Source organism: Mercenaria mercenaria, chromosome 1, assembly GCF_021730395.1.
Source record: "Mercenaria mercenaria strain notata chromosome 1, MADL_Memer_1, whole genome shotgun sequence".
NCBI classification, from domain to species: domain Eukaryota; kingdom Metazoa; phylum Mollusca; class Bivalvia; order Venerida; family Veneridae; genus Mercenaria; species Mercenaria mercenaria.
In genome coordinates this window covers 62463135-62476682 of record NC_069361.1, presented here as the reverse complement: position 1 = coordinate 62476682, position 13548 = coordinate 62463135, and the positions used below count along the sequence as shown (strand labels likewise).

Sequence of the window (13548 nt, the reverse complement as noted above, 5' to 3'; positions counted from 1 at the left end):
TATTAACTATTTATATAGGTCAAAATAGCAAGTAATTTATGTAACTATGAATAGAAACGGACACACAGAGTCCATAATCTTACTTAAAATGCATGACGAGGTAAATAGTCTATATACATTTATCACAGACATTCTCTCCTACGTGTATACGAAGGAAGTACTAAAACTTTTAATGTATGTTAGAATAAAACAAGACTACTTGTACATGTAAAAGTAACACAGTACTCAGTGACCAGCCTTGTTCACGTTCAGCTGTTTCTAACGAGGAAGGTTTACCCATGAAATCATTAAGTGAACACCAGATGCAAAATGAAAATTATCTATGTTCAAAATAACATATGAAATGGAGCTTTATATAGTTTTGCAATTACATTTCAGCTAATTGCTAAAGCTTTCTTCTAAAGAACATGTTGATCACTGAAATGTTTTATTTTCTATCACAGACTTTGCTTTTGTTGACATGTTAATGTGGCGGCACATCTTTTAACCAAAATTTTAAATAACTGTTTGGTTTTGGTGACAGGATCAGCTAAGCTGTTCAACAAGATCACCAGACCATGGCGGCATATCTTATTACCAACACTTTATATTTCAATTCGGTTTCAACGTTTGGATCAGTAAGCTGTTCAACAAGATCACCAGATGATGGCGACATATTTTGTTCCAAACATTTATGCAATAGTTCAGTTTCGGTGACAGGATCAGTAAGTTGTTCAACAAGATCACCAGATGATGGCGGCACATATTGTTGCAAACATTTTATTCTATAGTTCGGTCATGAGTTGTTCAAAAAATCACTAGGTGATGGTGGCATATCTTGTTCTGAACAGTTATACTATAGTTCAGTTTCGGTGACAGGATCAGTAAGTTGTTCAACAAGATCACCAGATGATGGCGGCATATCTTGTAACCAACATTTATGTATCACATCCAACAGCTGAAACGAATAAAAAAAACATCGTTTACTTTATACGTATAGGTGTAAAGTTACACAACTAAAAAATAAACTAATAATATTTGGTATGTCCAGGTGAAAAGAAAAACAAATTCTAGCATCATATATTTGATACGTGTAAGTGTCAAGCTAAATGAATAATAACACCAAATATTGTATATGTACCGCTGTAAAGCTAAACAAAATGTTATCATCATGTGTTGTAGAATTGGTGCACTTCATCCTTGTTTTAGGTAGATTGTATTGCATGAATGCGGACCAAATGATTGTTGTTGGACTTTTGCGACCTGAAAACACTTTTACCAGGCTACTCGCATGAACGTGTCCTGTGTAAATCGTCTTTGAGTGGTACATATTCTTTCCAGGGATTTTTGTAATTAAACACTATTTTTGCCTTTCTTGAAATTCTGACTAAACGATCATGTGCACACTTACTGTATTTTTATTTAAAAATCTTATAAGGATTTTGACAGAAATTACTTTTCAAGTCGGTCTTAGGATGATATTTACAAAATATTCGTTTTAAGTCGGAAGGATTTTAATTTTTTTTAAAGTAAACGAGACATTTTTATATGAATGAACTATTTTAAACAATTATCAATCACAAAGGGAAATTTTGAAATTATCTCATTGCAAGACTGAACATAATGCATTCTCAAAACAAATGTGACCTTTATTTAAGTAGCATATGTGTATTCTCAAAACAAATGTGAACTTTATATAAGTACCATATGTATTCTCAAAACATGTGTGAACTTCATTTAAGTAGCATATGTATTCTCAAAACATGTGTGAACTTCATTTAAGTAGCATATGTATTCTCAAAACATGTGTGAACTTCATTTAAGTAGCATATGTATTCTCAAAACAAATACAAATAAAAATGTATACAGCAGGAATGAAAGACAGCCATATGTTTTGGCCGTTTTAAGCGTTCATCACAATATATTTACCTGATTGCCAACTGTTCCAAGTTGTCCAACTTGCTGAAGTTTGTTTCGGAGAACTTGAAAACTTGTTTGTGATGCCGGAAGAAGGTCACGTAGAGAAAGCACGTGCAAACCTGAGACCATTTCTATGCATTCATGTACATGTTTCTGAGTAACACCGTTCAACAATGGTATTTCATTCAGGTTTGGTGTTTCACATGGACCATTTTCCAGGTACATCTCCTTCACAGCTTTAAAAAAATAAACACGTATAAATCTTAGAAAGACATTTTGTTCAAACCGAACGATTCCTTGACCCTTTATTTTATTCTATATTAAAGGTACAGTTTCAAAGAGGTTAAAGAAAAGTTAAAGTTCCATAAGCTTTGAATTTCATGTTAAAAATAGATTGAACATCTGTCCGAATAGATGTTAGGCATAATTACATGATCTGAAATCTTATAAAGTTGGAAAAACAATGAATTCAAATCAACTTCCAACTATGACAACCAATATTCAAACATTTGATAAATATTAGAGAAAACAATGATCGAAAATGGAATTTTATTTATATATAAATATTAATAACAAACAAGAGGGCCATGATGGCCCTATATCGCTCACCTGTTATCATTGCACTTAAGGACAAGTCTTCAAGGTCAAAAGATCATAACAGAAATCAATCAAAAGAATTATGAGAAAATATAGCTGAAATTTTCTTTAAGTAACTTTAAAAACAAGATTTGAAAACTTTTTGTAGAGGTCCACTAGGCAATGCTACATGTCAAATATCTAAGCTCTTCTGGTTTATTTTTAGAAAATTTTGAAGATTTTTCTATGTACAATCAAGTAACCCCATGGGGCAGGGTCAATTTGACCCCAGGGGTCATGATTTGAATAAACTTTGTAAAAGTCTAATAGGCAATGCTACATGTCAAATATCTAAGATCTAGGCCTTCTGGTTTATTTTTAGAATTTTTTTAAAGATTTTCCTATGTAAAATCAAGTGACCCCTAGGGCGGAGTCAATTTTGACCCCGGAGGACAAGGTTTGAACAAATTTTGTAGAGGTCCACTAGGCAATGCTACATGTCAAATATATAGTCTCTAGGCCTTCTAGTTTATTTTTAGAAAAATTTTGAAGATTTTCCTATGTAAAATCAAGTGACCCCTGGGGCGGGGTCAATTTTGACCCAGGGGGTCATGATATGAAAATTTTTTGTAGAGGTCCACTAGGTAATGCTACATGTGAAATATCTAAGCTCTAGGGCTTCTGGTTTATTTTTAGAAAACTTTTGAAGATTTTCCTATGTAAAGTCAAGTGACCCCTAGGGCGGGATCAATTTTGACCCCTGGGTCATAATTTGAACAACTTTAGTAGAGGTCCACTAGGCAATGCTACATGCCAAATATCTAAGCTCTAGGGCTTCTGGTTTTTGAGAAGAAGATTTTTTAAATATTTTCCTATGTAAAATCAAGTGACCCCTGGGGCGGGGTGAATTTTGACCCCGGGGGCCATGATTTGAACAAATTTTGTAGAGGTCCACTAGGCAATGCTACATATGAAATATCTAAGCTCTAGGCCTTCTGGTTTATTTTTAGAATTTTTTTGAAGATTTTCCTATGTAAAATCAAGTGCCCCCTGGGGCGGGGTCAATTTTGACCCCGGGGTCATGATTTGAACAATTTTAGTAGAGGTCCACTAGGCAATGCTACATGTCAAATATCTAAGCTCTAAGGCTTCTGGTTTTTGAGAAGAAGATTTTTTAAGATTTTCTTATGTAAAATCAAGTGACCCCTGGGGCGGGGTCAATTTTGACCCCGGGGTCATGATTTGAACAAACTTGGTAGAGGTCCACTAGGCAATGCTTCACACCAAATATCTAAGCTCTAGGGTTTCTGGTTTTTCAGAAGAAGATTTTTAAAGTTTTTCCTTTCGGTTGCCATGGCAACCAGTGTTCTGCATAGAATTCAATTCTTTGAACAATTTTGAAAGGGGGCCATCCAAGGAACATCCCTGTGAAGTTTCATCAAAATTGGCCTGTTGGTTTAGGAGGAGATGTTGTTTAAAGGAAAGTGTGGACGGACGGACGGACGGACAGACGGACGGACGGACGGACGCCGGACGGTGAGCGATCACAATACCTCATCATGAGCACTTTGTGCTCAGGTGAGCTAAAAATGTGGCAGCCATGTTGTGAACAAAGGCATTATGAGCCTTTAAATGGGTTCTATGCTTATAGAAATGGACACTGCATTGTCAGGGTGCATGTACCACGTGACTTTTTCGCTAATCTGGGGTGCCAAAAACATGGCGGATTCCTCGATAAAGGTAACATTTTCTTAAATAGCTTTTCACCAACTTGTTCAAATAAAAAGAAACATAGATGAGTGCCGTCTCATATGAAAATCCAACACTCGGCTACAAGTTTTTTGTTTCAAAGTCCGCTCGTTTTCTCTAAAAGTGCAACCGCGCATCTGAAGTGAACAAATTTGAGGATGTTAAGACGGGGGACATTTCGCAAATTCTATAGATAAACCCTTTAAAAGGCCATAAAAGACTACTTTGCGACACGGATATTTGTACGAGTGTTGTCTTGACGTATACACTTTAAGAAATTACAAATTAAGAGCCTTCAATAGCTTCCGAGTCAAGATTTATCAAATTGCTAAGCAGGGGTCCGTTTTTCTTGATGCTAAGACGGGGGCGTGATTAAAAGATATGTAATTGGAAGTCTTGTATTTCATTAACCTGCTTCATTTAAGTTTTTTTCCCATGTTTATACTGCATACTTTAAGAAAAATCTAGCTATATGTCTGGTAAATTTCAAATTGTTATGACAAATGAAAGCTTTTCGCCGACTGTAAACTGTAAAATTTTACCTAAAGTGAACTACTTAGTACTTAATTTGACTGATTTAATTGAAAATGCATCAACTTTCACTTTATGTACTACATTTCTAACGCAATTAAAGTGTCATGTCTAGATAATTTTATAGTAACCATGTAAAGAATACTGTTAAGTTTTTGAAAAAGCATCAGTTTATATTGAATTCTGTTCCAGCCGCGTTAACTTTAATTTTTTTAGGCTGAATAAAATACATTTGCGCATCTGACATTAGCGATAGTAAGTTGTCAAAAGAAATCGGAATGTATATGTTATTTTCAGATACCTTATTTTAAGACATTTTGTTCAGAATGTCCTTTTTGGTTTAAAAATATGAATTATTATTATCATTGTAGTACTAAAGCGCATTTACATTTCAGACATTTGTGTGCCAGGAATGCGGAAGGGCTTATAATTCCAAAAAAAAGCCTTCTGTGCCACGAAAAAGGCCACAGAAATCTTGGACCTTACATGTATAACTGCGGCGAGCGGTCTTTTCCGGTAAGACTAATAACATTATTATATTATGATCTCACATCGGCGTATTTTAAGCATTGCACATTTTGTCCATCTCTTCTTACTTCTAGAAATTGGTTTGACTATAATTTGGATTACTTTACATTTTTCACAGCTGATACTGCCGTGGTTTACAGGAGACCGTAAAGGGTGGATATTTTGGTCCTATGTTTCAATGACCCTTAGTATGATCTGGTGCCCAACTTCTCAATCAAAGTAAATTTGAAAATCATTTCGAATTTCAAAATATGGTCATTTATGATTTACTTTTGGTCGGGAAGGTAGCGCTTTTCCCCTTTATTTTTTTATTAATTATTGTTCTTCATTAATTTCAACTGAAGTGCATTTAGTATATTAAAAAATGGGTTCAAACGAAAATTCTGTGACAAAAATGCATTTAAGAAAAATTCTTGTTGATAAGAGTTCTTTTATTCTTGAATGTGAATTGAGGCATTACAACCTGGAATGATTGTACCCGACTGCCTTGATTGTAACCAAATGTTTGCAATTATTGTTACCAAAAATGTTAGTTTATTGCTAGACACGTTTTTGTTTCGATGATATTGTTGGTAAAAATATATGTTTTTGTATCCAATAGCCTACACAGCCCACAGAATATCATTTTATTGAGCCTGTAAATGTCTCAAGTCGTTTGAACGAAGAATCGGTCTGCGATGTATACGCTTGAAACCGATTCTCATCTTTTTTTGTAGATCGAAAGGGACTGAAATTGGCTTTAATTCTTTTTCAGTGCTATTAGCTTTGCAACAACTTACTAAGAAACTAAATAGTGTCAACGTTTTTGCACGCATTCATAAATGATTTTACCTTTAACTTATTAGTCTTTATTCATTTTATGAAATTTAATGCCAATTGTATTGTGGTCAGTTTATCGAACCATCGTTCCTGGGAAGAACCGGCACCATATTAAAATCTTCTTAAAGAAAATGTCCACTTTCTTTCATAAGAGACATGGTCGGTTTCGGGCTTCGAATCACGGTCGTATGTGAGAGAGATCTTAGAACTTGACCTCTTGATAGTATGATTAAGTATCAAGATGATCACTGCGTCTATTAAATTTGCAATGTGTTTTATGATAAATATTTGCTCTGAATTATGTTTTCTTCTGTGGTTATTCAATGGTTTAAAAAATTCTTTAAACTTTAACCTTCGAACATTTACTATGATTTCACAACACATGTGAAGAAATTACCGGCACATACTCTGATAATTCAACGCATGTATCTAAATAACATTATTAAGACTTTGAAAGTATGATAATTTATTTCATTTCAAACTGCAGTTTAGATATATATTCCAATAAAAGCCGTAAAAATAGCACACAAGATCTAAAAAGACAAATTTTGAGATTAACATTGCTGTGCAGATTCTAAACCATTTTCAGAAGCAAAGCAAAAGCAAGAACGGTTCACATTCTTAATAATTAGAGACCTGTTTCATCTAGAGTTATCGAAAGTTAAACCAAAGAAACCAATTAACTTAAACAATGAAGACAAAACGAATGCGATAAAAAACAGACTTTTCCAAAGCCGACTTGGAAATGTAGTAATATTGTTAAGAAGCGTCAACTTGACACATAGGGTGTCACCCAGGTATTGAAGTACTTCCAGGTCGTTGTATCCTAGGAAGCAGTTCTTTGAAATTTGAAGTTCCCAATTTGAAGCCATCTCTACTTTGACTTGTTAAACATTTCTGATGTCTTTAACAGTTGTTTTGTTCGTGTTTTTTTTCTTCAGGACTACATTTCTGTGCGGAAAGCTATTCCAGACTGGCGGCCATGACAGATGTGGGTTGGAAATCATAAAGAGTGACTGTGTACTTTGATATGTAGCAAAGAAGTTCATTGTTGATGATAGTGTTCCTTTATTATTTATTGAATACGATCAGAAATACAGAGCTCTCAATGCTGTAAACTTTTTGTTGTGAAATTCGCCGCTGAATCCATTTCCAAAAGTGTTTGTTTTACTATACAGCAAAGAAGGAGAAATTGTACCGGGCCAACACCACAGAGTGAAAGTTGGTGCATTTTTCATTAAATCAGTCAAATTAAGCATTTCACTTTAGGTAAAATATGCAGTTTAAAGTCGGTAGAAAGCTTTCATTTGTCATGACTATTTTAATTTTAACATACATATAACGGGATTATTCTATAATGAGCAGTATCAACATGGAAAAACTTTAACGAAGCGGGTAAATAAAATACCAAAGACTTCCATTATCAAATCGTTGAATCATGCCCCCGCCTTAGCATTACCAAAACCGGACCCCTGCTTAGCAATTTCATAAATCTGGCCCCGGAAGCTATGTAAGGCTCTTATTTTGTAATTTCTTAAGGTGTATATGTCGCGAGAATATTCATACAAATATATGTGTCGCAAAGTAGTCTTTTTCGGTCTTTTAAAAGGTTAATTTATTGAATTTACGAAAATGTCCCCCGTCTTAGCATCATCAACTTTGTTCACTTCAGTTGCACGGTTGCACTTTAAGAGAAAACGAACGGACTTTGAAACAAAAAACTTGTAGCCGAGTGTTGGATTTTTATGTACGACGGCACTCATCCATGTTTCCCTTTATTTGAACAAGTTGGTTAAAAGCTATTTAAGAAAATGTCACTTTTATCGAGGAATCCGCCATGTTTTTGGCACCCCAGATTAGCGAAAAAGTCACGTGGTACATGCACCCTGATTGTGGCAGAAACAAATTATTTCTTGAAAATTGATTAGTAAGTACATCATGTAATCTAATGAACAGTTTTAATTAAGAAAAATGATACCCTCAAAATATCACTTCGTAATTTCAATTACTGTTCTTTTTTTATATTTTCAACTCTTTTGAATTCTGTATAAGTAAAGTCACAAATATGACACAATATAAAGAAATACCTTTGAAAGGATCTTTGTCCAAACCTAGTGCTGCCTCGACTTCTACATCTAATTCATTATTTTCATGTTGATTCTGCGAGAATATCCTATCAATTACAAGTTCGGCATCAATCATCATTTTTGGCTTTGATCCAGATGGTGAGGACGTACTACTTTTATTTGTCTTAATACTGCATGTTTCTGAATCTTCTGATGTTGGTTGATTAAGTATAGCTTCATCTGTTACTGCAAGATGATTTTTGCTCGCAGACCTATGTGGCTTTCCTTTACGAGAGTCTGGACTTTCACGTACAATCTCTTCTAAAGGAATCGGTCTCTTCTTCTTTCGTCTTGTACCTGCGTGTTTGCCATTAGGTTTGTTGTTCGCAGACCTTTTGCTTTGGCCTGAACTACAAAATTTATTTGGACTTGGTGAACGTGATCTTGCTCTATTAGCAAAGAATCCATTTGCCTCAAGGTTTTCGAACAGTTCTTGGTCATCTGGTGGTTCTTCGAACATGCTTTCAGCAGTTGCCGGTCGGGTATCTAATTCGTTTAAGTGACCTTCAAGTCGGGTTGGACTAGCATCAATTACTGATGTTCGCAGAGGAACACCTTTCTTTACGAGTTCTCTATATCTTTTGGATGCTTTTGATGTTGAGGATTCAGCCAGACTCACACTGTCTGAAACATCATTTGTATTTAACCCTTCCTTTGATGTATCGGGTACTGTTGATTTTTCTTTGGGTGAAACAGGTCGGCTTAACTTTCGCCCAGGTGAAAATGGTTTTGAATTAATTGTCTTTGGAAGACCCGCTGTTGGTGATAAAGCTCTTGAAATTGACGATGTCGAATTTGACTTAACTGCATAGTTGTTAGTAGGCTGAACATTTGGAGACATAGGTCGATTCAACGGTGACATCGGCCTAGATATAGGAGACTTTGGTCTTACATCAGGTGACATAGGTCGTGCTGTTTGTGTTATATTAGTTGCGTTTTCATAACCATTTGACAGAGATTGCCTTGATGATGTTGGAGAGAGTGACCGGCTAGGAGACATTGGTCGTCCAACAGGGGACATTATTCGGCTTGGTGGTGACATAGATCGGCTGTGGGGAGGGTCAGGTCGACTAGATACTGTCGTATATGGTGTTATGTTAAGCGTATGAGACTCATTTTGCCTACGCGGGATAGCACGTTTTCTGTTTCGCACATTATTACCTTTTCCGCGTGATATATCTGATTTTACACACTCCCTGTCTGTGTTAACGATTAGTTTGTTATCATTTACATTTTTATTTTCACCAGTTGACGTTTGTTCGGAAAGACTACCAACAGGAGGTAGACATTTGTTTGCAACCGAGTTTGGTGTCAAGTCTAAACTGCTGTCAACCATTTTGTAATTTCTTGCCCATGAGTCTACAACACCTTTATTACTTGCAATTTGAAACTGTGTATTTAAATGCAGTTTTCTATTTGTAAATGCATCTGACATCTCACTACTAATCGAGCTACTGTCAAAACCGCTATCAACACGTGATGATGGTGTTTGTATCGTTTTTCTCCCTTCTGAATGTAATTTAATTTCATTTTCAACACTGGTCATGTGATAATCCGTTTCGTAATGTTCACTTTCAGCTTGTGATGATAGAGAGGATAACTCACCACTTGTCAGTGAAGTGTCAGCCGTTCTTTGCCTTTCACTTGAACTTAGAGTGCTAGCACTTTCGTTGCTGCTAAAACTCGAAAACCGCTTGACATGATTTTTCTGCATTTTCTGATTCATTATCGAGAAACTTTCACTTGTCGGTACTGGTACAGTTATCAACTCGCCAGCTTCAGCCTTATTTTGAGCTTCGTTTGAACCATATGCTACTTTTCGGACGGTGGCATATTTTACTGCCAAATCCTGTTGTCCTCTTTCCAATGCGTGTCTTGGAAGTGACTGTTTACCTTTATTATGTATAGCTCGTTTCAGCGCAGCCCTCGCCCTGTTACGTTTTGCATATGTGACTGCCTTACTATCATGAAATGCTGGATTAAGTTCTGGTGTTTTTTCAGTAGGTGGCTTAATCACAGGTGTTCTAGACCTTTTCAACGGTGCTGACCTTGCACGGTCAAGTCTTGGATCATTTTCTGCCGGAAACGGATGCCGTAGAGGTGAAGAAGGACTCTGAGTTTTTCTGAAACTTACCATTTTTACTTTACCCGAGTTACTGTTATTGCATGTACTGACCGGACTCATATTATTATCGTACATTTCATCGCTTCGAATAACTGTATTAACAGTGTGGTCTCTTTTTCTTTTTTCCTCTAGTTTTAGCTCTACCACATTTAATAACATTTCACGTTTGTCTTCAGGAATGTCGTTGATAGTGATCTGTTTAGCTTTCAACATTTCGTAGTAGTCAATCAACTCAAATTTGGATTTTGACATTTGTGTGAAGTTGAATTTCTTTTTCGATGAATCTTTCTTCTTTGCATAGTCACGTTCAGCCATAATGTCGCTGACCGTTATTTCCGGTTTTCGGTATTCAAAAGGATCGGTCATTCCGGGTAAACATTCAAGTATATCATCCATGTCATCCTCGTCAAGATCTTCTGGAGTAGAAATGAATGACCAAAGACTTGATCTCGACTCCCCTGACACTGTCTTTTTTAATTTGTTTAATGCTTTTTTATTCACTTGCGTATAATATTGCTCATCAATAATATCCCATACTTCAGGCTTATTTATTTTAGCCTCTTTAACTTTGACCTGTCTTGGAAATGAACTTTGGCCTGGTGAAATGTCCTCTTCCTCTATTGCATCCAGATGACTTTCTTCATCGGTAGGTTTTGCTTTGAAGACTGATACGGTGGTGTCATTACTTGTTATAGATTTCAGAATTGAACCTGGTTTGTTCAGCCATTTTCCATCCTTACGCTTTTCGTTTTGTCTTGCATCAGACTTAACAAAAGCTTCCATTTTGCCATTCTGAAAAAATTCTTCTTCGGATTTCTTCCTACTGAAAGAAAATTTTCTTTCTTTCTTGTTTATCATAGCACTTGATTTAGTTTCCTTTCTGAGTTTCTGCAACGTTTCGTCCTTCATCGGGTCAGGTGAAACACACCTACCACTATCAAACTGTCTAAAAAGGTTCGCGGAATCGTTGCCTAAACTGTCAACACTTTTCGATTTAGCTCTAGTGCTGAGCTTTTTACTACTGACAATTGACTTTTCATGACTTTTGTTCAAACGTTCATTAGCATCTGCTAATTCTGTAATATTATTTTTCGAACGAGGTATATTTGTTTGAGTTGTTGGATTCTCGGACACATCGGCATTACATGTGTCATTGTCGGAGTCACCGCTATCAATTATTGTATCTGGTGTGCTTACATCTCTTCCAGTGTAAAGTGGTGACATTGCACGCCGCGGGGAAGTCAGATTCGCTAAAGATCCGCTTTCTTTCTTTCCAATTTGAAAGTTTTCTTCACTCTCATCACTAGAAAAATTATCATCATCATGAATTGCACGAAACATCCTATGCGTATCTTCAGCTTCATAAGAATATTGTGCTTGAAACTCATCTTCTTCGTCAGATATGACACTGGTCAAGTTAAGTTTAAGCGGCACGTGTTCAGCATTGTAATGTACATATCTGTTTTGAAACTTTTTTTCAGACATTCTAGACACGACTTGAAGTGCAACAAGTGCAAACGACCGTATATCCGGCAGAAAGAAGTGCCGCTTGTCTTTCACTGAATTGTCAACACTTTGTTGTAATGTTCCATAAATAAGGGCCTCCTCAAAATCACCAACTGCTGCCCTCAGAACCATGCTCTGAAATAAGAATTTACGACATGATAAGTTTTAAAAAACATTTTATTACAGCTGCATGTCAGTATCTCGGATGCTGCAGTACGTAAGAAATATATACCACCGTGTTACACATTTTGTCCCCTTTCATCCCATGCAAAATTGTTACTAAAATATCAAAATTATCGGAAAAGTTTTGAATTATTCTCAGACTTTGATCAATGAGCTTGAGCAAAGATTCGGAACTTTATCACGGACAAAATAAAGTAGAATACATGCACATGTTCTGTTTTTCTTGCCGCATTTATCTGTCGATCATCTTTGCCTTTCAGTACTAAGTGTGTAATGAAATTAATTACAATTTGAAGAAAATAATGACGAAAGTTAACCAAAGCTAATCAAAGCATGTTTGGCAAATGCGGCACTGCCGAAACATCCACCTTCAATATATTTTACCCAGAAATATATTTGTCTATGGTTTTACCATACATGTTCACGAACCACTAGAGGAACTAGAATGAGAATCCGGGTGTTATCGAGGTTCCTTGTCCGCAATGGTTGGAAAACACGTGTCATACCATTTTCTTTCATTGCAACATTTTAAATACATAATATGATAAACAAGAGGGCCAAGATGGCCCTAGGTCGCTCACCTGAGGAACACATCATAACAGTGTAAACATGTTTCCCAGATGACCTATATTTGAACTTGGCCTAGATTTCATCAAGGAAATCATTCTGACTAAATTTTATGAATACCCAAAGTAAAATGCAGCCCCTATTGCATACACAAGGTTTTACTTTAATTTGACCGAGTGGCCTAGTTTTTGACCCTAGATGACCCGTATTCAAACTCAACCTTGATTTCATCCAAACAAATACTCTGGTCAAATGTCATGAAGATCCGGTGTAAAATGCAGCCCCTACTGCATACACAAGTTTTTCTTTGATTTGATCAAGTGACCAAGTTTTTGACCCAATTTGAAGATCAATTGAAAAAATACAGACTCCATGGCATACACAGTTTTTCTTTGATTTGACCTAGTGACCTAGCTTTTGATCCCAGATGACCCATATTGGAAATCCTCCTGGATTTCATCAAGGTAATTATTCTGACTAAATTTTATAAATATCCAGTGTAATATGCAACCCCTATTGCCTACACAAGGTTTTTCTTTAATTTGACCGGGTGACCTAGTTTTTGAGCCCAGATGACCCATATTCAAACTTGACTTACATTTTATCCAGAGAAACATTCTGATAAAAATTCATGAAAATTCGGTGTAAAATGAAGTCCCTATTGCATACACAAGCTTTTTCTTTGATATGACCTAGTGACCTAGTTTTTGACCTAAGATGACCCATATTCAAACTTGACCTAAATTTCATCAAGTCAATCATTCTGACCAAAATTCTTGAAGATCAATTGAAAAATACAGCCTCTATCGCATACACAAGGTTTTTCTTTAATTTGACATAGTGACCTAGATTTTGACCACAGATGACCAATTTTCAAGCTTGGCATAGGTTTTATCAAGGTAATCATTCTGACAAAATTTCATTAAGTTCAGTTGAAAA

The 13548-nt window shown here is 35.9% G+C and overlaps 1 protein-coding gene across 2 annotated transcripts in view; it reads right to left on the bottom strand.

Moving 5' to 3' along the window:
- Window positions 1–810: 810 nt before the first annotated feature.
- Window positions 811–13548, bottom strand: part of LOC123536166 (uncharacterized) — a 36909-nt gene continuing 24171 nt past the window's right edge. For both annotated transcript variants that reach the window (XM_045319092.2, XM_045319102.2), the window contains 3 exons: window positions 8190–11994; window positions 1909–2135; window positions 811–937 (listed from right to left, as the gene is read on the bottom strand). In XM_045319092.2, the coding sequence (XP_045175027.2) occupies window positions 836–937; window positions 1909–2135; window positions 8190–11994 (4134 nt within the window). In that variant the 3' untranslated portion in view covers window positions 811–835. The remainder of the gene's footprint in view (window positions 938–1908; window positions 2136–8189; window positions 11995–13548) is intronic.